Source organism: Adelges cooleyi, unplaced genomic scaffold (assembly GCF_023614345.1).
Source record: "Adelges cooleyi isolate 19-005CV unplaced genomic scaffold, UGA_ACOO_1.1 ACOO_flye_CR_arks_rails_tigmint_CR_PRNA_519, whole genome shotgun sequence".
Classification (NCBI taxonomy): domain Eukaryota; kingdom Metazoa; phylum Arthropoda; class Insecta; order Hemiptera; family Adelgidae; genus Adelges; species Adelges cooleyi.
Window position 1 is genome coordinate 1,584,644 of NW_026096208.1, and position 24,841 is coordinate 1,609,484.

Sequence of the window (24,841 nt, forward strand, 5' to 3'; positions counted from 1 at the left end):
AGTATTGTGCCGTTTCTGCTTGGACGGAGTCAATATGGTGGTGGCCTTGTCACCGCATTTGGACGGTTGCGGTGGACTGGACGGCAGTTGCCCGTGGTGCTTGTTCAGCTTTACCGTGACCACCGTGTCCGAAACACTGGAGGCACTGTCGGCCGAGTCTATATATCTGTTGCTGTGACTTTGCCAGCCCGAAGACACGATGTCCTTATGTTTTCTCTTGCCGGTCTCTTTCTTTTGGCCGGTTGACTTGCCGTGGTGTTTCGGCTTGATTCGTTTGCCATTGTGCGGCATCGCTTTGGAGTCACCATCCGGTTTCCCGGCGGCTTCGGGAGACTAAAACAAAACGGCAAGACCCGATGATCACTAAGAATAATTTGCCGGCGAGAAGTCAGACCAGTGTTGGGCCAATTACTTGTACAGATCAAAATATGATCCGCTAACCGGCAAAAGATAAAATTCCAATACAATATTTGTTGGTTGTCAGCTCCTTGAGAAAATATTTCTCCAACCGTTCCTATCTTGGCGACAATTTCAACATTTGTACCTTGTTTTCCAATATCACATCAATCTCGAGCAACCTATTACTCTATCGCTCGGTAGCAGCCTTAAGAAGGTCAGTTATAGACCTCAAATTTGAAATTTGGATGGATATACCACTTTCGGTTTAATAAACTACCCCAATAATTCCTTCCCCTAACCTGATCTGACTTGCTCGCGAAAACTCAAATGATATGTCAACGTGACTGTACTGCGGACGGAAGAAGACCCGCGTTTATCTTGGTCTTGGACCACATTTTCCGGGTCAAGACCAACAAGAAGGCAACGGTGACGGCGACACTCACGGCCAACACGAGCCAGACGTGTTCGTAGTCCAGCCAAGACTTTTTTGGGGGCGAAACACAATAGCTCTGAAACAGACAACACCAGGCGCTGTCCTTCGCTAACATAACACGACAACGTTTGACACTATACCGACGGTAATAAATAAAATAATATCGTCTTAGAAACTGCCAACAACGGTTGCCGTCATACTTGCAAGGGTTAGTAGGTCGCCGAGTTAAACTAACAGCGATGTAGTACACTTAGACGTTTCTGTAGTTACACAAACGCGGTGTTTATTGGGAATGGCCAACAGGTTTTCCCACGATTCGCAATATCATCGTTACAATATAACATAACAGAGACAAAGAAACAAAAAAAAAAAACATTAAGCTAATACTTTCATTAGGTTAGGCAGATTTTAATAAACGATCGAAATAAAAAAAAAATACAATATAATAATACATAGAACATTACTTAAAATACAATATATTATCTAGTTATTCCAGTAATTCAGCTATAGCGATGGTGTTTTTAAATATTATCTACACAAAATAGATGGCACGTGTGTCGAATATTATTATAGTTACTAAATTAGTTAAAACCGTTATAATATAATATAAGTCGTCTAACACTATCGGTCAGTCGACACGGCCTGACTGAAAACCACAAAATAACAATGTAGATGTGGTACACGATGAATAGAAAAGTAATTTGGAAAAAAAAATACAATTTTTCGCTTAAATCGAATTATAATAATAAAAATTGAGGCGCTCAGATGCCAAACCGATTAACTGCACTTTTTTATCATTTTCAGTGGCCAAGATAAATAACTCCTTAGTTAAATTTTTCACCACTAGAGTGCGCTAAGAAAATTGGCAATTGTACTTACATACATTGTTTCAAACAACTTTAACTACCTGTCCCGAAAAATTCCATTTTATGGAGTCAATCGGTTTGACATCTGAGCGCCTCAAATGTCCTACACTGTCGTACACTATTCGCGTTTTACCATGAAAACCAGGAACCCGTCAACGTCTTGAAGCTCATTTGATGTAAACTTTGCAGCCAGCACGTTTCTGCCGACCGTTTGCGGTACAACCTTAAACGAAACAGTCACTTCGTCTTTGGAATCCACGTTCCTAACACAAAAAAAAAAAAAAATAACCATACAGATTTGACGGGATCGGGAGGGCATTCTACTGGAAGGGGAAGAATCTATAGAAGGGAGGAGCTTTTGTGAAAGATGGCAAAGTTAGATGGAATAGTTGCGAGTATGAATGGAATAGGAATGCAATGATGATAAGGTGGAATCTATCGTTCGTAGAAAGCTGATCATAAGATAATATGTTCATGGTCCCATCGAGGGTCTAGCACTAACAATTCTAATTTTCGTTATATTGGTCACACCCTCAGTTTAATTGCATTCATTTGCCACATAAATTTAGCGCTAACCTAGAAAAGTTAGGCCGAAAAAAACCCTTTTTTACTCCAATGTGAAATTGTAAAGCATAGAATAGTTTCTAATAGGCTTTAATGCTCAGACAAATGAATGGAGGAAACTGCAATCCCTTTTTCGGCGACCGAATATACTGAAATAGATTAAAAATAGAAGGTGGCTTTGGACAGGACATGCCTGGAGGAAGCATGATTCGCTGATAATAAGGAAAGTAATTGAGGAAAACCCAGTAGGTAGGACACTTCTTGGGAGACCAAGGTTAAGGTGGGAAACTGTGGTGTTGAAAGAGATGCAGAGGCAGTGGAACCGAATAGTCATTGGCAGGAAATAGCAGAGGAAAGAGATAGATGGCAGTGCGTTTATTTAGAGCTGTGGTTTTGAACTTTATCTTAGAACAAAACTACGGTTCGACTTACTTGGTGAGTTTGATTTTGAGTCTTTTGCCCACCAACGCTCCTTCGATGTAAAATATTCCTTTTTTCAACGTCACCGGCAGGGGATTAACGAACGAAGCCGTCGCCATACAAGTATTGCCCAAAATTGGCGATTGGTCGAACTGTGGAGCCGTTGTTAAACAGTCAAAACCAACAAATACACAACAGCTATTTGGAGTACTCACGGTAATGGAAATGTCCGGGTTTCGCACTCGGAAATCGTCTTGGGCGTAATACTCAAAGTGTGTGTCCAAAACGGAGGCCAGACAAGATATGTTGAACACGTTTTGGTTCTTCACGTATTTGGCATAGTCAAAGTAAGTCAACACAGTGTGAACCACTTGAACGTTTGCATCTGGAGCGAAAAAACCCGTCGGTAAAATACTCACAACTCACATAGGTGTTTAATTTTGGATTATTAGAATTTAAAACAAATTTAGAAAACGTTTCGCTAAACACGTTTTTCTCAAAATTAATCCTTTGAAGTGATTTGATTGCAACAATTAACATAGTCGTATCGTTAACTATTTTTGGATTATTAACACTAACTATTCAAGTTCAGTTCAAAATTTGAGTAACAATTTCCACTAAGTTTAAAATTAGTCCTATTATTGACCTATAACGTTTTGACTCATGTGCCCTCTTATCGTCACTTTTTACTCTTATCTCTTATCACGCATCCTTATCACACTTTGTTATACCTTTTCACTCGTCCTTAGTAAATTGTGTGAACTTATCAGTTAAAATAATGAGAGACCGGATGCGTTAAAAACATTATTCCCCTTTCATAATAAGGATAGTTGAAATATTAAAAAAACTGTTTACCAACGTCGTGGAGAACGACTTTTTCATCCTCAATTGAAGCGATCAGTGCGTTGTTTTTGCCAGTGTAGTCCATTGATTCTATGCGCAAAACTATTTTCACAGTGTAATCCTGTGCGCCACGGTTAGTTATTGATACGGCAACCCTGAAATGAAATTCCAAAAAAAACATAAAGACATGCTAAAAATCGAAATGCAGTTGGCGCAAATAAGTGTATTAAAAAAAATATGGTCTGCAAACAAAAATCGTTTGACATAATATTTTATAGTATTTTCCCGTGTTGGCATTAACGTTAAAAACATTTCAAACCTGAAATTTTCTCCAATAACAATGTCGTCGACTAGATTGAAATCGAATTTTATATCGTTGAAATTTTCGTTTAAGTAGTAACGACTAAAAATACTGGAACTCTGCTTCAACGCGTTTAACATGGCGTTTCTTTCTTCGCGAGATTCTTAAAAAAAAAACAAAAATATTTGTCAACAGTTTATTTTGTAATTTATTTATTAGGGTAAAGTTTTTCATTTTCAGACACTCTTAAAGCTATTTTTTAAAAACATTTTCTATTCACAATTTAATTTTTTGATACACAGTTGATTTGCTTTAAATTGTTTTTCAGGCAAAATTAGCATCTGATACTGTTTTGTCCCCCCTAAGACTTTGCGACGAGTGGTTCTGTACATAGTGTCAAATATAATTTAATGAACCAATATAAGCTAGCGATAAAGTGATAACTGATAAGTGTGCAAAAAGTGGGAATAGAATAATGGCAAGCGGAATTAGATAATTTCTGGATAGCTGATTAGAGAATATTGATAAGAGTCAGACAATCATTTGATCATAAGCATATTGATAATCCAACGGCTTTCCTTCAAGGAAAGATTGAAGAATTGGGTTTCACACTTTTATGTCATAAAGGGTATGAGTAGATAAAGAGAAGGATACAATGTGAATGTACCAAGTGCGGATAAAGGGAGTATGAGACGAGAGACAGGAAATCAGCTGATCACAAAACACATTCATGATGTAACGTCGTATCTTCAAGAGAAATGTTTTTTTTTCGCAAATGACTGATTCGAAAACGTAGGAATGTGTTTAAGACAATGTGCACTTACTTTCTCGGTATTTATAGCTATCGGTGATGTCTTCCGGTTCCCACATGTCCACGGCTTTGGTGCAAATGAACCGTCCGATTCTAGACACATATACACACAACAGTAACCAGAAAATGTACAAGAGGCCCAGTTTGACCGTTGACTGTCATACTCACGCCTCTTCGTCTTTGCGCAACAACTTGAGCGGTTGAGACACGCCGTTGTACTTCCAGTAGACCTTGTCGGCGTTCACTTCAGAGAAAACGAAACCTGTGTCGTAAGGGGTTCGCACTTCACCGGCTTTGACGGCAGCCACGTTGGCAGGGCCACATCTGTAAATGTTCTCGCTGAGTTCTTGCGGTGTGGCGTCGATCACTTGCCAGCCGTGTGCCGTCACTTTCAAGTCGGGCCTTGTCATCCACACTTCGTTCCAGACGTGATAATTCCTTTACGAAAAGCTCATTAGGTTAGGTCACCGTGTAAGGAATTCTATACAGCTGCGGTTTTGCAGTTGTGTAGGCCTAACCATTGGCGGTAGAAAGCAACAACTACTAGTGCCACACGCTTGGTGGAAATCCCAAGTTCAATCGAACTTTTGCCTATAACACTGGACAACAGTGTTTTATGTAACAAGTGTAAGGTGCTTACTAATTTTGAAATACCTACCTAGCCTCATTATAAAACCATATTTGTTTTGATTCAAGGAGTTTTGTTTTCCAGTAAAGTGGTTGTGTTTCATGTTTATCGAGTTAAGTGATTCTTGAATAATGTCGAGGAAGTGTAAAAATGACCCTGACAAGTTTTGCTGTATTTGTGGTGAGGAATTCGGAATTATTTGGATGGCGGTAATCACAACAGCTAGACTTTGCCAAATTTGAGTATGATATGCCGGACCTGATAAAGTGGTAAACTTATGTAACAAATGAGTACGAAATTAGGTATACCGTTGCTCCTTAGTTTATGCATCCTGGTCAAGCTCTAGGTTATCATCTTGAAAGTGAAATAAAAAAAGACATCAGTGCTTGATGCGTAAAAAATAAATGCCATTTAACGTAAAATATGTTTGTTTTTTATGCGTTTGAGACATTCAGAAAAGTACGCAAACGATAATAATATTAAAGCTAGCATTGAGAGTACATGTCCAAAGTAGGAGCAAAAAATATTGATAATAACAATTAACACAAATTAAAATTTAGTTAGAGATAATAGATAAGAGAATGAGAGACTATAGATAAGAGATTAATGATAAGACAAAAACATATCCACAATTTAATGTTGTTCCGTGGATAGGTGAAAATAACTATTTGGTTTTATTTTTTCTGTTGCCTCTCATTCTCATGCCAATAAATTAAGTGATAATAATACTATGTGTTGCTTTCCACCGACAATGTGATCACAACGACTCTGATACCGACCAAATGGAATCGGTAATCATCTCTTCCATGATTTTTCCGTTCTCGTCGACGAAATAATCGACCGTCAAGCTGTTTTGGGTGTCGTGTGCCGCACTGTAAGCGGTGACCGGACGACAAGGTATACCGAGTGCTCTGCAAGCTAATAAAAAAAACAATTTGTTTACACAGTTTATGCACATTAAAATATAGTTGGAATTTAAAATGGTACCTAATAGCACAGAGAACTCTATTAGTATTCCTTTGATTTTCCAACGCAGGAATATGCGATTATGATGTCCCAGTTAATTTTGTAATGGACTCTTAAGTCCATTAGCTTAAAATGGCACTCGTCCCGGTTAAATAAACTATTATGATTTTCAATTTAACATTTCTATTGCTTGCTGTTGTATGTTTGTTGACAGGAGATTTGTGATTATTAAATACAAAATTGTACACTTATAAATTATAATTTTTAGACGTGACTGTAGTTATACCTAATGCAAATTTTAACACTGAGATAACTTAATATGGTAAAGAATTTTTTTTATGAAGTTTATGTAAAATGTTTCCAATATGTTGAATTAGTAATACGAAAATATTGAAATTTTAAGATTGATGTAGCAAAAATGGGTACTTGGTTAATAACTAGTAAACCCAGAGGCGTATATAATATTTTCTTGAGGAAGGGGATATGATTTATTTTTGTTTTTTTGAGCTTATTTTTTTCCTAAAGCATTATAGACTTATGAAGCTTTTTAGGGATAGGTAAGTTACCCCAAAATTATTTATAGTGCCCCAAAAATTTGTGAAATGCTCTAAATGCCACAATGACAAATATAGTTTTGATCATAAAACGAAATTAGGTTTAGACCCAAAGCTCTTGGAAGTTTTTGACTGAGATTTAGATTGTAGACTGTCCTAACGTAACCTAACCACTGTGCCGGCTTTATATGCTGTATATTTGTTTAACACTCCGACAATATACCATACCCGTTGTCAGAACGCCGGCAAACACCCAACACTGTCCGTACTTGACGGATTTCTTTTTCTGATAGAACTTTTGCAGGATTTCGGAGCTGCCCAGCCAATCGATGGGCGGTGTACCTCCCCCGAAATCTTCAGTCCAATTGCCGGTGACGGCACCCATGTCGTCCGGAGAGTTCACCTGCAGAACAACCGGCGTTTACATAATACAGGGTGTCCCAAAAAGAACGGTGGGATTTCAAACGGCTGTGGGTTGTAAACTATTGGACCTACAGCGCTCTGGTAGGACTTGAATGAAAGAGGTAGTGGTCAAATTTTGAATAACTGCCATAATAGGCTGACGACATAAACGGAAACGTGAAGAGACATCTAGTGGCAGTCGTTCGAAACTTGACAACTCTGTCTTTCGTTCAAGCCCTGCCAGAGCGCTGTAAGTCCAATACTTCACAACCTACAGCCGTTCGAAACCCCACCACTCTTTTTAGGACACACTGTAATTTATTGTCGGGTCTGTGCGGCGCGAAACCAAAGGAGGAGCAAGTGAGTCCCGAGGGATGTAACAATAGATAGGTATAAGGGTTGTGGGCTTACGGCCGCCGAGAGGACCCTGCTCACGATCACGGGGTCGTTGCAGCTGGAAAACGACAGCTTTCCCACTTTGAGCAATAAATACAAACAGCAGTCGAGCACGTCCTTGTCGAATTGCCCGTACTTCCACACGACCTCCTTCATCCGGTTGTAACTGCCGCGCCACATCAATCCGTCTTCGTTCAGCACGTACTCCTCCCTGTGTTTGTCGTCCTTCAGGTACACGTCCTCGTCTGCGGGGCAAAACCAAAAAACGGGCCAAATATATTCCACAGCTCAACGAGAGCTGCTCGAACCAAAAACGTTTCCGCAATGTCTGCGCGCTCTCACCTTGAACCCAAGGGTTGAAAATTATGTAGATCGGATTCCGGTGGCTGTAGTTGTAGGAAACGTCCCGTTTGAACTTGGTGTCGATGTCCACAAACCATCTTCCCACGATACAGGTCACCGACGGCATAATCTGTCGACCATCAGACATTAGTGATTAATCAACATAGTTAGTCAACCTTATTCTCAATTTAAATAATTAATGAAATATATGCGTTACCGTTTAACTTGCTATTAAAAAAAACTAAGTTGAATGGGGGGGGGGGGGGTTAAACACAAAACAAATTGTAAAAAATTGACATCTTATTGTAGAAAATCACTAAAAATGATTTCATAACATATTATATATGTATACAATAATTTAATTTCTAGAATGTGGTCACACTGATTGTAAGTCGAGCAGGGTTTCGGTTATCAGTAAATGATCCCGTATGGTTTTATCTAATCTCTGGTGGTACTAAAACAGAAGAGAAACTAAATAATTTTTTCATGGGCTCTTATTGGAAGATATAAAATCATTTCCGAACTTGACATCAGAAATGGACAGTGCTGGCATTCTCATATTCGTTCTTTCAGGCTGAACTGTTAACTCGATAACAGTGTAGCCATAAATCAAAGGGAAAAAAAAATATCTGCATTATGGCATCACTGTCTATTTCTCAATACGTCTGATCCTTATCTGATAAGCTTCGAAGATGCTCTTCTGTTTACTCTGTGTTACTAGGACCGACAATGGTAGGATTTTCAACGGTATAGAAGTTTAACACGACTTACTTTTACTTTGAGTTGTTGTTCGTTGACTTCCAGCACGTAAGCCGACCAGTTCAAATCGTTTGTCGGTTTCCGCAACAAAGGCACGACTGCCAACGTACCGTGTCCGAAATTTGGTTTATCCGCACCTGCGTACAACGCACGAATTAGTAAAAATTAGAAAAGGGATACAACAATTTCCCCACAATCTTAAAGTCGAGCTGGGAAAGTAAAAACACAGGAATTGTCTTGTAAGGTGATGTTAATTAAAGATAATATTGGCCGGACAGGTGTCCGCGTACACGGATAGCTATAAAAGATGCTCAACCGTGTAATAAAAAAACCGGATGCCTTCAATTAGATTTTAAAGTCACTCCAAGATGACCTGACCTTTTAAGTAATAATTTGTTTCATTTCACCACCGAACAGAATACCGGACAAATTGCTTGCAACAGCTGTAATTTACTTAAACTATTCATACTATCGTGTTGGCAGCACTGTCGCCTTATTTGTATTTATTGACTAAAATTATGTACTACACTTAATGAACAAGAACCAAAATACTTAAAGCATATTTTGTATCGCTCAATCAGAATCTGACCTCAGATGTTTCCCAGCAAGACAGGGTTTTCTTAAGTGTCCTTTAATGTTGTTGACTACTTGCAAAAAACAGAATTTTCTTATTTTCTTTGTGGTAAAACCAATTCTATGTTGTCGGTTATGAACTTTGCAAAAAAACCTGAACCACTTTAAAGAAAACTATTTAAACTTTAGTGTGGATTTAAAAAAAAAACGATTAACGTCATAGAGAAAGTCTGAGGCTTGATCCAGATTCAACAAGAAGTAGTCCATGTACCTGGTGATTGGTTAACTATGATCCATTCAATATTTCAGAAGACATTATACATTTTTTTAAATTGTTTCTTTTTATATTTTTATAGTTAATAGTTTATCCAATTTGTGTACATTTTTCAAAAGTATAACCCTGTCGTTGTGTGTTGTCACCTTATAAACTTATGCTTTTGAAATAGTATGACATATGTTCAATTGACTTGTTAATTTTTGGATTATTACGTTTAAAGAAATTTAAAGTTTATAACTTTTTTTATACTTTGGTTCTTGTTTAAAAAAATTGGTCAAATTTTGCATTATTGCCGTACTTCAAAATAATATCGACAATTTGATAATAAACTAAATTTATAATTTATTTTAGTAATATTTGTACCTTTTTTTGTAAAGGCCTTGCACATGAAATATTAGTAAAAAAAAACCCTTTGAAAATCGATGAAATTATTAGACTCATAAATTCCTACCAAAATTGTCCACCTTGCTATGCTTGCCAAAAAGAGATTTTTAACAATTTATTTGATTTTAATTTAAGAATAATTGGCCGAAAATTTCTATTAGTTGCTAACCAGTTCATTCTTGAATTTGCCTACAGTCCTAAATTTTAAACTTAAAAGTGATTACACAAAACTAGTTGCCGTAAATATTTTTTTCAGCAAATTTGTTTCAACTAAGAAAGTTAATCCAATACAACATAGGTTATATTTTTAATAATGCTTAATTATTAGGGATTTAATAAAATATGGCGTGGGATAGTGCCTATAAAAGTGATGTCGAATTCGAGCTAGCTAATTAGTAAAAAAAATCCAATCAACGTCGTTTGACATAATATCGACAGGGTACTGGTTAAGCCTGTACACCCTATACAACAATGTCGTTTGTGGGCAGCTGTAAAAAAGAGTTTAAGACACTTAAAAAAAAAAAAAAAGAAGAAAATTATGAGACAAACGGTTTTTACCGAAAACCGGATTTCAAAATAGGTACGCTACCTAGGTTTGTACACGGTTGTTATTGTTATTATCATAATAATAATATAAGAGTGGGTACCGTATTATAATATTTCATACTTCACAATAGGAGTTCATCGAATCGTTTAAGCTGAACAAACACACACACACGGAATAGCGACGATGACAAACCTTTTGGTAATTTGTCATAAAAAAAAAAAAATATATTATATTTCTGTAACTCGAGGATTAAAACGGCGTGGAATATAATATAATATTGGATCGCATAAAAAAAAAATATATTAAAAAAAACACAACCCAGTCAAAACTAGTGGAAAAACGCATAAATTTCATAAACGTCAACATCTAAGTTTTCAGGTATTCAAATTATGTGTTTTTTATATTATCATACAGTATAATTTATTATGCTAGTATAGAAGATGTGTGAGTAGTGGATAATAATAATAATAGCCGTTAAATAACAAAAAAAAAAAGTCAGTTTTATCTTTATTTTTTTTTCTCCTTGGCTATAATAATGTTGTATAATAACACCATATCGGTTTCGTTAAAACAGGAAGGATGGGCATCATCGAGTACCATCGAAGATTATTTTAATTTTTAATTAGATTTGTATGTTCATAGGCGATAAAGAGTAAAAATTTAACGTTTTAATCCTATTTATTTATTTTTTTAAATATTTACATTATTATTAAACACACTTAACAACCCGTGAAAACGTGTTTTTTAGGCTTTATTTGAAAATAAATAACACATACAAGTAAAGTGGACAATTTTGTAGCAATTTATGAGTGTAATAATTTCATTGTTTTTCAGAGGGTTGTTTTTTTACTAATATTTCATGTGCAAGCCCTCACAGAAAATGGTACAAATATAATTATAATATATTATAAAATATTTAATTTACTATCAAATTGTCGATATTTTTTTGAAAAACAGCAATAATGCAACATTTAACCATTTTTTTAACAAGAACCAAAGTATAAAAAGTTTTAAACTTAAATATCTTTAAACGTAATAATCCATAAATTAACAAGCTAATTGAACATATTTCATACTATTTCAAAAGCATAAGTTTATAAGATGACAACACACAACGACAGGGATATACTTTTGAAAAATGTATACAAATTGGATAAACTATTAACTATAAAAGTATAAAAAGAAACAATTTAAAAAAATTCTTATGTCTTCTGAAATATTGACTGGGTCATAGTTAACCAATCACCAGGTACATGAACTACTTCTTGTTAAATCTGGATCAAACCTTAGACTTTCTCTATCACATTATTTGTTGTTTTTTTTAAATCCACTCCAAAGTTTAAATAGTTTTCTAAAAAGTGATTTCAGGTTTTTTGCAAAATTCATAACTGGTAAAGAAGAATTTTTTTTAAAATCACAAAAACAATTTTAAAAATGCTGTTTTTTCCAAGTAGTCAACAACATTAGAGGCCATTTAACAAAAAAAAAACAGGTCGTGCTGGGAACATCTAAAGTCAGACTCGGATTGAGTGATAAAAAATATGCTATGCTTTAAGTATTTTGGTTCTTGTGCCAAAAGTGTAGTACATTAAAGCTCAAATATACAAAACCGTACCAATGTAAATCTAATAGCTTTATTTGACATATATGTTTAGGCTACATAGTTGAAAATAATTTAGTATTTGAGTACTTTATTTCAGTAAACCAATTAAAGATGCACTAATTGTTGAACTAGTTTTCTACATAATAAACCATTATTAAATATGAATTGTACCGACTGGGAGTTAATGGACGATTCGTGTAGATAAACTATTTTGATAAGTAAAAAAACATACAAAAATGCAATTAAATTACTTAGTTTAGCCAAACAATTATATAGACAACGATTAGTCGATATCTTTGTTTTTTTTATAAATTAAATAATTATTTAGATAACAATCACAAACGGGTGGGTCGACTAAAAGTAAAATTTTGAAAATAGATTAACATAATAGTTGTCCAGTTACATTTGGAATGTTTTCCGAATAATAATAGTATTGGACAATGACAGAGTTTGGCCTAATTGATTATTTTATTATGGCTAAACTGAATAATGGAATCCGTGTGCAAGAAAGAGTTATTAAAAAGTAAAAACTGAAAAAGAAAATCGATAAAACCGAAAAAACCAACTACTCAACTAACACACAGGATACATAGCCTCAAGATAGGTCCCTCTAGAGACAACTGGATCAATCAAATAAACAAAAAACCAATACTAAAGAAAATTTAAGTAGAAATAATTTAACTTATAATAATTATTATGTATTTATAAATGTAAAAATATGAAAACTTGAATAATAACATTGTGTGTGTGCAGGTCATGATGACTTATATGTCAGAATAACTTTATAAATAAAATAAAGTTTTTACTTGTTTTTTTTTAGTCACGGGCATTTAGTATTGAGATTTTGATATTAATTGAAATAGGCTTAACGCTGTAAAAAGCAAGTTAAGAATGATTGCACGTTTTTCATCGATTGATTAAAACCGATAGTCATTTCGTTTCTATTAAAATCCCCAGACATATTATTATGTTCATATACTTGAAATATTTTCTATCGACAATTATTATTTAATTTTTCATTCCAGCCTCGTTACGCTGGATAAGATTATTATACCATGACCTGTACATATAAATAAGAAATACCATTTGCATTTCATAATAAATTACAACAAACATAAATTATTCGCGTACGGATAGGGCTTCGACGACTACATTACAATTACATTGGTATTCGACGGTAAATTATCACATTAGCAATTGTGATTTAATATAATTATGAGTTGTCGGTTTTTTTAAATGTAAAAAAAACCATCTAAAGTGGTATTTCATAAGATAGTAAACTTGCCTTGTAAAATTCAATCAGCTGATTTCATCAACATTTTAAGGATTTAGGTAACTTGTTGTTAATTATATTTATCAATTAGCAGAGTTTTAATAATAATCGAGACAATATTATATTTGTTGCCATTTGAAAATCTCAAGTCCATAATGGTTTAACACACATAATCAGCCGGTTTCACCAACTATTGTTAAATACACAATGTTAGTTTACAATTCATTTAAATTTAACATCTGGTTAAATGAAATAAGTTTAACCATAACATTATTAACGTTAAATTCTATTTGTTAAGTTGACAAAACGTCAGTTGGGTTACCAAAGCGGTTACCTCGATTCCAACGTTCTCATTGGTTATCAAGTTATGTGATAACTCATAAGAGATTGTATTATTTAATTTGACAGTTTGATATTATTTGGCATTTTGTTTTACTTTCTTTTAACGTTTCGATTCATATATAAATAATTTAGATATAATTTTTTAACACATTGTTTAGATAGTCTATACCTTTTGAAAAATAGCTTCTCATCAAGGTCATTAAAATAATTTTTTCTATTTTGAAGGCTAAAAAAAAGTAGGTAGTGATAAGAATTATTTCCATTGTCAGGACAGGAAAGATAATTATAATATCTAAATTACAAAATACAATAAATTATGATATTTGAACCTATAATGCAAGTCTGTGCCATTCCTTTTTACTTAACCTACCTACATAAAATAACTTCTGCTTACCTCATAAAAGGTTAACAAAGTTGTAATTTCTATTGTTCTCTAAGCACTCAGTATAAAGAAATTCCTCATCTAATGTATAATTCATTATTGTATATTACTAGTAGGTATACTCAGTCAACAAAAATTATAAAACAATTTCTAAACTATAATAATATTAATAGTAGATAAATATAAGTACTACAATGCACTTTAACATGCCGATTAATTTTTTAACAAGCTGAATTTCACAACCTTTTTAACAATGTGTTAAGGCGAACAAATCTCGATGAAACCCAAATTTCACTAACTAGTTGTTAAATATAATTAACAATAAGTTAAATACTTAACAAATGTTGGTCAAATCGTCTGAATATCTATTATGTAGTTGTATCTATAATATTCTAGAGATATTAAAATGTAAAACTTAAGACTGGTGGAGGGGTGGAGAGAGGTAACCGTTGAACTTTACCAAACGTTACACAATCTCGTTTAAGTTTCAAAAGTCGATAGGACTGTGGACAAAGCAAAAAAAAAAAAAGGTAAATATTTTGACATATTAAAACTGCATTTTTGTATAAGGAACTCGTGTGTGTGTGTGGGAAACGTTTGGTATCAAAAAAAAAAAAGAAACTAAATAAATAACTTAGCGTTTCGTTTCGCTCGGCGTGAACTGACCGCGATGAGTTGGTTTGACAAAATTTTGGGGTTAATCCGAAACGGACCTTTGTATTTATTATTTTGTGTTACTTGCAGTGTTTTGTATTTTTTTTTTTGTATAGAATAGTCACGGTCCGCGTTGGCCGGTGCTAATATAGGCCTTGGGACGAAAGGATAAGGACAAAAAAAAAAAAGGAAAAGAAAAAAATGTTTCAAAACATTGTGGTGTGTGTGTTCGAATAACAACATATTATTATAATAATATATTATTATTACCTTTACGGTAAACGTGGAACCGGACAAAACGCAGGTACGGTGTTGTGCACTTGCGCATCTTTTATTGTTATTGTTAATGTTTATCTCTTCTCTTCTCTTCTCGACCGCCTTAACCCTTCACACCAAATACCGGGAGCCGGTCGACCGACAACTCTGCGTGTAGCCGAACAACGGTACACAAAATAATAATAGGTAATACATAATGTTTCTCACACATAATATTCCACCCCCGCCGAGGACCTTACCCCTTGCTCGTCACCACCGGTAAATTCTACACTCCAGGGAACACCGTTAAAAAATAATAATATGTGGCAAATGATCTCACACGCATGACCTCACAGAGTTTGCTGACAAAACGTGTCCGGATTGCATGTGTAAATAAACGTACAAGACATATTATGTATACTTAGGTATATACAGGGTGATTCACTAAAACTATGTACAATCGGTCGATTATGAGTAATTTTAGTTTGCCCGGATTCGATACGTTTTCAATGTATATATATATATATAAATATAACGGCTTCGTCCCGTCAGCCCGTTTCACCAACATTTGTTGAGAATTTAACTTTATTGTTAATAGTTATATTTACATAGTTTATCTAACTAGTTAGTGAAAATTGGGTTTCATCGAGATTTGTTAGCCTTAACACATTGTTAAAACGATTGTTAAATTAATCACCCGAATTTGGCTTGTTAAATGTATTGCAGTACTTACATATAATATTTATATTGTTATAGTTCAGAAATTGTTTTATAATTTTTGTTGACCGAGTATACTAGTAATATATAATAATGAATTACACGAGGAACTTCTTTATATTGAGTATTTAAAGAATAGTAGAAAAGACCAACTTCGATAACTCTTTGTTAGGTAAGCAGAAGTTAATTTATGATTAGGTACAAAGAAATGGCACAGACTTGTATTATAGGTTCAAATATCATAATTTATTGTATTTTGTAATTCAGATATTATTATTTTGTCTTGCCTGCCCTGACAATGGATATAATTCTTATCACTACCTACATTTTTTAGGCCTTCAAAATAGGAAAAAATGATTTTAATGAACTTGATGATCAAACATTTTTAGAAAGGTATAGACTATGTAAACAATGTGTTAAAAAATGATTTATAAATAAACCGAAACGTTAAAAAAAAGTAAAATAAAACGCTAAATAATAACAAGCTGACAAATTAAATAATACAATCTCTTATCAGTTATCACACATCTTGATAACCAATGAGAACGTTGGAATCGAGGTAACCGCTTTGGTAACCCAACTAACGTTTTGTTAACTTAACAAATAGAATTTAACAATAATAATGTTATGGTGAAGCTTTTTTCATTTAACCAGATGTTAAATTTAAATGAATTGTTAACTAACATTGTGTCGAGAGTGTATTTAACAACAGTTGGTGAAACCGGCAGATTATGTGTGTTAAACCATCATGGACTTGAGATTTTGAAATGTCAACAAATATAATATTGTCTCGATTATTATTTAAATTCTGCAGAACATTTAATATCAATTTAAGTCATATTAAAATATTAAGCCAAAATCAATTAATTAGATGTATACCTACAATCACTAGATCTAAACAACATTAAAAACTGGTAAGTTTGATATCTTATACTATTTTTCTATCTCTTTTATTCTAATTTTATTAATTTTTTGTTTAGTTGTTATAATCTATAATTTTTATATTATTGTTTATTAATATTATAATCTAGATATTTAACGAACTCAACATCCCTTATCACAAGTTTTGCTTATTGTAGAGATATTAATTAGCTAGATTATCTTCAGTCTAAATTGCATGCGCTCAGTCCCAAATGTTGCCACCCCTTCCAGAAGATAGGATTTTTGATATATATTTTTAAGTATATCGATAGCACTTTATTTTTTTAATGTTTCACTCGAATTTGAAATCAATCCGATTATTTTTATTAAAAATAAGTACATTTTTTGGGCGTTTTTCTTACTTTAAAAAGAGAAAAGGGTTGAACACGATTGTGAGGTTTAAGAAATCGGTTCACTTGGTTACTAAGAAGATAATATCTTGGGTAAAAATAAAAAACACATCATTGTCCAACAACAATCTAATCGTATATTTTTCAATACTTCTTTTTTCAAGTTTTCGACTTGTGATTAACCAATCACCCTGTAGATCCCATTTATGGAGACCGGCGAAATGGACTATTGCACACTTAACAGTGAGTTATCCTCGACCATTATTAGTTGTCCTTGAAAAACCACCGTTGTGTGTGTAAGTGTACCCCGCTGAGCGCACCTAGGTACATCCTAAGCACACGGTTCGTTGCTAAATAATGGCGTGAGGTCCACCGAACTAGCCGAGCATAATTTATAATAATATCATATCGTGTAGGATATCATTATTTATTATTATCGTTATCATTGTGTGCAACAGGTCCGAGACGGTTAAGACGGCTATCGTGTGTACATACTTATTGGCCAACACACCATCAGGTTTATTCGGCCATAACTAGCTGCTGGTGCGCACATCTTATATTATGTTAAACCGCCGGCAATATTGTATTCACACTATCAACACTCGACCAACGACTTCGCTATTGTTATTACCAACTTAAATCATATTCAAATGTGTTGAGCTAACTAAGCTGGTTTGTTTGTAACCAGAGGCGGGTTGGCTAATTTTGCCATCTTAAATATTTCAAATTCTAAGAGTAATTACTATCCAAAACCGGTCGTCGACCAGTCAAAGTGTTCAGCATCAAATTATTCTCAATTTAAAAAGTTAATTTTATACATACACTATACTTAAGATAGTTAAGATTGGTGGTACAAAAAAATGATTGGGCAGTAGATAGGAAAACTGAACAGAAAATGAGTGTAGTGGAAATGAGAAAGTCGAGATGAATGAGTGGAGTGACCGGGGAAGATAAGAAATGAATACATAAGGGGCAGACTAGGAGTTGCATCAATTGTGCAGAATAAATATTATTGATAATACAGTAGCTAATTAAGTATATATAGGTGGTACTGAATTATTCCCAATGTGTCTTTGAGCATCATTAAACACGTTTCAACCAATTTTCATTTGAGAGCACCATCAGCCGGTTTCACCAACTATTGTTCAATACACTCTTAAGACAATGTTAGTTAACAAGTCATTAAAATTTAACATCTGGTTAGATAAAACAAGTTTCACCATAACATTATTATTGTTAAATTCTATTTGTTAAGTTGACAAAACGTTAGTCGGGTTACCAAAGCGGTTACCTCGATTCCAACGTTCTCATTGGTTATCAAGATGTGTGATAACTGATAAGAGATTGTATTATTTAATTTGACAGTTTTTGTTTATTTGACATTATTACTTGGCAATCTATAAATAATTTTTTAACACATTGTTTAGATATTCTATACCATTCTAAAAAATTGTTTGTCATCAAGGTCTTTAAAATCATTTTTTTCTATTTTGAAAGCCTCAAAAAAAAGTAGGTAGTGATAATAGCTACTTCCATTGTCAGGACAGGCAAGACATAATAATAATATCTAAATTATTACAAAAATACAATAAATTATGATATTTGAACCTATAATGCAAGTCTGTGCCCTTCCTTTTTACCTTATCTACCTACATAAAATAACTTCTGCTTACCTAATAAAGGGTTATCGAAGTTGTCTTTTCTATTGTTCTCTAAATTCTCAATATAAAGAAATTCCTCATCAAATTTGTAATTCATTATTATATATTACTGGTATACTCAGTCCTAGCACAAGCCTTGTACAGTGTTTCTGAGGAGTTCCGTTTTAGGACAAGCTTTCGACTTTAACGTGTTAAATGGATCGCCCTGTATGCGTTCCTGCTGCACCTTAAAAATATAAACACTGACCGCAGCGAATGTGCAATTCAGTTGAAGACAGATTTGTAAACGCGCACCACAGTGGATATTGTTCGGTTAAATATTATCGTTAAACATAATAATATAGGTAATATGTTTTATATCTGCCTGTTATGTGTTTACCATATTGGAATGGCTATGTATGATGTGTGCGTCCGGCGTTTCTAATGCCTTGTCAGTTATCATGTCGAGAGAAAAATATGGATTATATATCATCGTTATTCTATAGATCATTATTCCGCCGTCGACCGTGTTGAAAACGCATTCATTACATAATAATATGTATGTATAATGATGATGCTGGACGTGACCCTTTCCAAGCAGAGTTCACGGTGAACCCCATTGAGGATATTATTCTCATTCATTGTGAACCGTGGTATCTTTACGGTTACCGTTCACGACCGCGGTAACATGTTATTATTATCCGTTAACCGTCGTTGATGTTTTCAACATGTTTGTAATAATATTTAGCAACTTTGGTTGGTCCTCACGAAAAACTTTATTATTGCCTAACTTTTAACTGCAAACTTGACTTGTGTTGATATTTTAAAAAAAAAATAATAATAATAAAAATTGTCCAGTCTTAGCAAAATCCGTCTGGTTATTGTATGGGCTTTCAATTTTTAGTCTGTGCACCTATTTTTGTGAGTTTTTTTAATGTTTTTAAAATACAATTTCATCTTTTCCTATTTTGAAAATATATATTTACCGCAAAGTCGTGATAAGAATTATTATACATATTATTCATAGTAAAAGTTACAAGACCATTGTGTTACACCGGAACTAATTTAATACTATTTCAAATAAATACTTAATTGATTAATATTAAATTGGATCCTAAATACTATTTAATATGTCACCATAGTATATTCAAATAATTTTTTTATTTAAGCATAATAATTACAATAAAGTTACATATTTATTAAAACACAATTTATCTGATGCGAGTCAAGATAATGGACTTTTTTAAATTAATCTTTTTGAAAATCATAGTTAATAGTTGGCCCAGTTTTTAAAAAAATAAAACCTAATTCCTTAAGTGTTCAAACCTTATGAACTTGAGCAATTTAAAGAGTAAAGTAAATTATTGTACTAAACATATTTTTTTTAGTTAAAAATAATTTGCTGAAAATGTTGTACTGGTCGATAAGCAGTTATGGATATTTACAGTTAAAGTTTTTATAGTTTGAAATTTAGAGTGACAGTAAAGGTGATGTGGGGTGTTATTACTATCTGCGCTGAACTCCACCTAATATAATGTTTTAAGATATTGACTGGTTAATAGCTGTTGTGGCGAATCACTCTGTATACTTGTTAGCATTTAGGTTTGAAAAAGACGATAGCGCTGTGCAAAGCACTGAAAACACAAATTTAAACAATAATTGGTAGTTTTTACAATATTAATGTAACAAAATTGTTTAAAAAAATAAAAACTACAATAGTGTAATAATCGATAAACTCATTGCAATCAGACGTCGTGTATTTTGTTATAATGCGGTGTGGTTGTTGTTGTTATTATTACTATTACTATATTAACATTTCTGTTACAGCGTTAAGACTGGTTCACACACTGCACACACACAGACAATCGACCAGAAAATTAATTTATACACGATTAACGCGTCGACGACCGGTAGTGATGGGCACCGGTAGTATTAGGCCGGAGTGAAATAATTTCGTTGGAAATAAAAAGAAGAAAAACAACTTAATAATCGCATAATGACAGGTACACCTGTCGTACACGACTGATATAGTCTTTATACGACTGCTTAATATGTATAAAAAAACAACCCGTTGAACATTGCCCCCGTTCACCGCTTTATGTGTTTTTTTTTTTTTTTTTTTACAAGGTATAACCGATGTTATCGACTAGGTTTGCTACGAATCGATTAACCGACGTGTCGGACGAGAATGAATAATAACAATAACCGTGAATTAATGTATTATTTTCCTTCTGCCGTCGACCACTCGTCCGAGTGAAGTACCACCACGAGACTTATATACCAGGAAAACCACCATCGTTGTTTGTTCAAACGTCTTGCCTTCTCCTCCTGCTCCTCACTGGTACCTACCTATCTTTTTCGCCGCTTGTCGTACACGGAAAAGTCATTAGGTCCACAGATAACGCGAAAAGACCACACCACACACACACCTGTGGATGTTTCACACACCTGTCGATTCTCCCCCCGAAGACGGCCGAGGGCCCGCGACCGTGCACGACGGCCGGTACGGTAGGAGGGGTGGGCAAACGAGGGTAGGGGAGGATTACATGATAGATATACAGCCGGCATTTGTTAAGAGTTTAACTAATTGTTAATAATTTTACTTAACAACTAGTTAGTGAAAATTGGGTTTCATCGAGATTTGTTAGCCTTAACACATTGTTAAATTAATCACCCGAAATCGGCTTGTTAAAAAGTTAATTGGCGTGTTAAAATGTATTGTAGTACTTATATACATCTAATATTTATATTATTAGAGTTTAGAAATTGTTTTATCATCTTTGTTGACTGAGTATATTAGTAATATACAATAATGAATTACACGTTAGATGAGGAATTTCTTTATATTGAGTATTTAGAGAGCAATAGAAAAGACCCCTTTGATAACCCTTTATTAGGAAAGTAGAAGTTATTTTATGTAGGTAGATTAGGTAAAAAAGAATGACACAGACTTGCATTCTAGGTTCGATTATCATAATTTATTGTCTTTTGTAATTTAGATAATATTCTTATGTCTTGCCTGTCCTGAGTATAGCAATGGAAATAATTTTTATCACTACCTACTTTTTTTTAGGCCTTAAAAATGGAAAAAATGATTTTAATGATCTTGACCAAACATTTTTAGAAAGGTATAGACTATCTAAACAATGTGTTAAAAAATTATATATAAATTATTTATAAATGAACCGAAACGTTATGTAGGTAGTTAAGGTAAAAAGCAATGGCGCAGACTTGCATTATAGGTTCAAATATCATAATTTATTGTATTTTGTAATTTAGATATTATTTTTTATCTTGCCTGCCCTGACAATGGATATAATTCTTATCACTACCTTTTTTAGGCCTTCAAAATAGAAAAAATTATTTTAATGACCTTGATGACAAACTATTTTTCGAAAGGTATAGGACTATCTCAACAATGTTTTAAACAATTACATATAAATTATTTATACAAACCGAAACGTTAAAAGAAAGTAAAATAAAATGCCAAATAATAACAAGCTGAAAAATTAAATAATACAATCAGTTATCACGTATTACTCTTAATAACCAATGAGAACTTTGGAATCGAGTTAACCACTTCGGTTAACGTTTTGTTAACTTAACAAATAGAACTTAACAATAATGTTATGGCGAATCTTATGCATAATATTAATCTATTTTTGGAACTCCATACTGGACGCATTTCATTGACTTTTAAAATTAAGAATTATTTGCTGAAAATGTTGACTGGTCCGATAATCAGTTTTGAATAATTATTACCCTGAAGGTTTAAGAGCTTGAAATGTACTACCGGAAGTGGATGACGGTTAGAGCAATACAAATACTATCATAAGGTCTCACTTGTTCCTTCGAGTGCCTCAATTTCGAAAGGGACCTAGTTCTAAATAGGGTTTTCAATTAAATAAACGTTTTAGTATAGTGACATAAGTGTATAGTAGACATAATTATTAGAAAGCGACTCCGTTGTACATGTTTTTGTGTGCCATTCAAAAGGCACACATACAAATATATTATTTTATTTGGAAAAATCCGGTAGTTTGATTGAACAACAATACCGCGCGGTAGTTATATTAGCATGACGGCTATTATTTTTTATTCAACCAAACCTGCCTATCCAACAATCTTTTTTGAAAATAAATCGCCTTAAGGAAAAATCCACTTTCTACTCCGTGGGCCGCATTATTAAAAACAAAACAATAAAAAATGATTATTATTCATCCAAAGACTGTTGTGTGCGGCGATGACTTATACAATATGTTTGTATGGCTACCGTTCATCGTCTTCAAACGTGTACATAAACCATTAGCGTTAATAAATTATCATCATTATTATTTTAAACAAAGTATACCTACGTCCGAATTATTAATTTCATCCGGAAGCGGACGAGGCTTTGGGTTAAATATTTACCAAAGACCGGCGGGTACGCCGAGAAAAGAATTAATGTGTTTCATCATTGATTTCTTTGGCAATTAATCAACTTTGGCCGCTTCGAGTTAGAGACGATTTCAAGACGGCCGGCAACTTGGATTCAGGTGAGTTCAAAGACCGTGGGCATAAGAAATATATATTGTGATCCCACAACACGGATTAGCCCGTCTCCCGATTTAAGTAGTACAACCAAAAAAAAAAACATTTAAATAATACCGATTTATCGTAGAAGCCTCACTTCGGTAGTGTAGTCACTACCCTTTACTGTACTGAACAGGGTGGACTTATTTTATATATATATATACAGGGTGATACCCCATCCCTTGTGAACTTTAATAACTTTCAAAATAATTAATCGAATTCGGTTATCGACCAGATTCAAAAAACAATAACTGCGAATGTATGAAATATAAATAATTTCAAAAAGTTTTTAATATCTTAAAAGATATTAACAAAAACGGAAAAAATATTATGTTTTATTATACTTCTTTTTATCAAATATTGTAACAAATTTTTAATATTGTTTTAATTTTCGAAACAAATAGGACATTTAAATGATATGAACATATTTTATTTGTTTAATGTAATGTCATTTCAAAATATATAATTAAAAATTATGTTAGTTATGCATTGTAAACGTGAAAACAATGACTTAAAGGTGTAAATATTTTAAAGACAATACTTTGGACGAGCCCGTTTTTTTTTCGTATAATATGAAATATTATTTTCTGATTTTTTACAATGTTTAAACTAGCAAAAACTTTTTTTATATATTTATAAAAATTAAATTTAATGAATAAATAATCAATACTGGCTACTTTGTTTGCATTGAATTGGTTTGAAATTAAATTTAGTGTTTTTAAAAACCGTCAAATTCGATCCAAATTTATATGGAATATTTTTTTGTAAAATTTTGTGTAAAATTCATCGAAAAACCTCTCCCCTAGAAGAAGTGGGAAAATTTCAATGTTATAATTTACCAACAACAATTTTGACTGGTCCATAACCAGTTTCAGTAACTATAAAGATACACAAAATTGAAATAAATATTCCAGTGAAAATATAAAACATATAATATTATGAACAGTTTTTATAATTTATGTTATATCGTTTCAAAAATCATGTTATCAGCTATCATATCAATTTTTTTTTGGACTCATTTCCAACACATTTTATTTAGAGTTTAAAACCTAAATATATTTAACTCAGCTGTTAGAACAAGATCATGTAGTTCTAAATATTTTATTAAAATTAAAATTAGATCAATCACTTATTTAGTTATTAAGTATAAAATCTCATGTACCCTAAAACATACATACCCCTTTTGTTTCATTTTCATAGTTGTATCCAAAAAGATACATTGCCCTAAAAGTAAAATACTTGACATTTTAAAAAAATAATACATAATTAGATATATTTCAATTGTTTTGTTCTAATAGGTATTTGTTTATTTTATTGCGGTAAATAAAATACCTATTTTTTAAATGCGAGTGCACTTTTAACTCAATTAATACGAATCAACATACTTTAAAGATTAATACATATTCTACGTAAATCATAAAATACTATTTAAAATGATTGTTTTATTGTTTTTTTTTATCTTAGCAGGTCTATGAGGCAGTGTATCTTTAAAGATACATCTATTGAATCAGTCAAATGGGGCGGTGAATCTTAAAAGATACAAGCTATAGTTTAAAAAACTGTTAATTAAAAAACCAAAATGAATTCTACGGGTCTTAATTAGAAGAAAAAATACGGTTTAATTTCTGCCAAATTCAAGGTTAAACTTGTATAACTTGATGTGTAAT

At 33.1% G+C, this 24,841-nt stretch overlaps 2 protein-coding genes across 2 annotated transcripts in view; both read right to left on the bottom strand.

Annotated features, from left to right (window-relative positions):
* The window catches only part of LOC126842387 (uncharacterized), a 160,593-nt gene that overhangs the window by 12,798 nt on the left and 122,954 nt on the right, over positions 1 to 24,841 (bottom strand). The window lies entirely within an intron of this gene.
* Positions 1,239 to 24,841, bottom strand: part of LOC126842380 (annulin-like) — a 39,345-nt gene continuing 15,742 nt past the window's right edge. Inside the window, exons 3-14 of the mRNA XM_050579331.1 lie at positions 8,697 to 8,821; positions 7,926 to 8,055; positions 7,599 to 7,828; positions 7,014 to 7,188; positions 6,045 to 6,183; positions 4,806 to 5,075; positions 4,651 to 4,730; positions 3,845 to 3,989; positions 3,538 to 3,680; positions 2,898 to 3,067; positions 2,695 to 2,834; positions 1,239 to 1,961 (exon numbers count right to left, since the gene is read on the bottom strand). Coding sequence (XP_050435288.1) covers positions 1,817 to 1,961; positions 2,695 to 2,834; positions 2,898 to 3,067; positions 3,538 to 3,680; positions 3,845 to 3,989; positions 4,651 to 4,730; positions 4,806 to 5,075; positions 6,045 to 6,183; positions 7,014 to 7,188; positions 7,599 to 7,828; positions 7,926 to 8,055; positions 8,697 to 8,821 — 1,892 coding nt within the window. The 3' untranslated portion in view covers positions 1,239 to 1,816. The remainder of the gene's footprint in view (positions 1,962 to 2,694; positions 2,835 to 2,897; positions 3,068 to 3,537; positions 3,681 to 3,844; positions 3,990 to 4,650; positions 4,731 to 4,805; positions 5,076 to 6,044; positions 6,184 to 7,013; positions 7,189 to 7,598; positions 7,829 to 7,925; positions 8,056 to 8,696; positions 8,822 to 24,841) is intronic.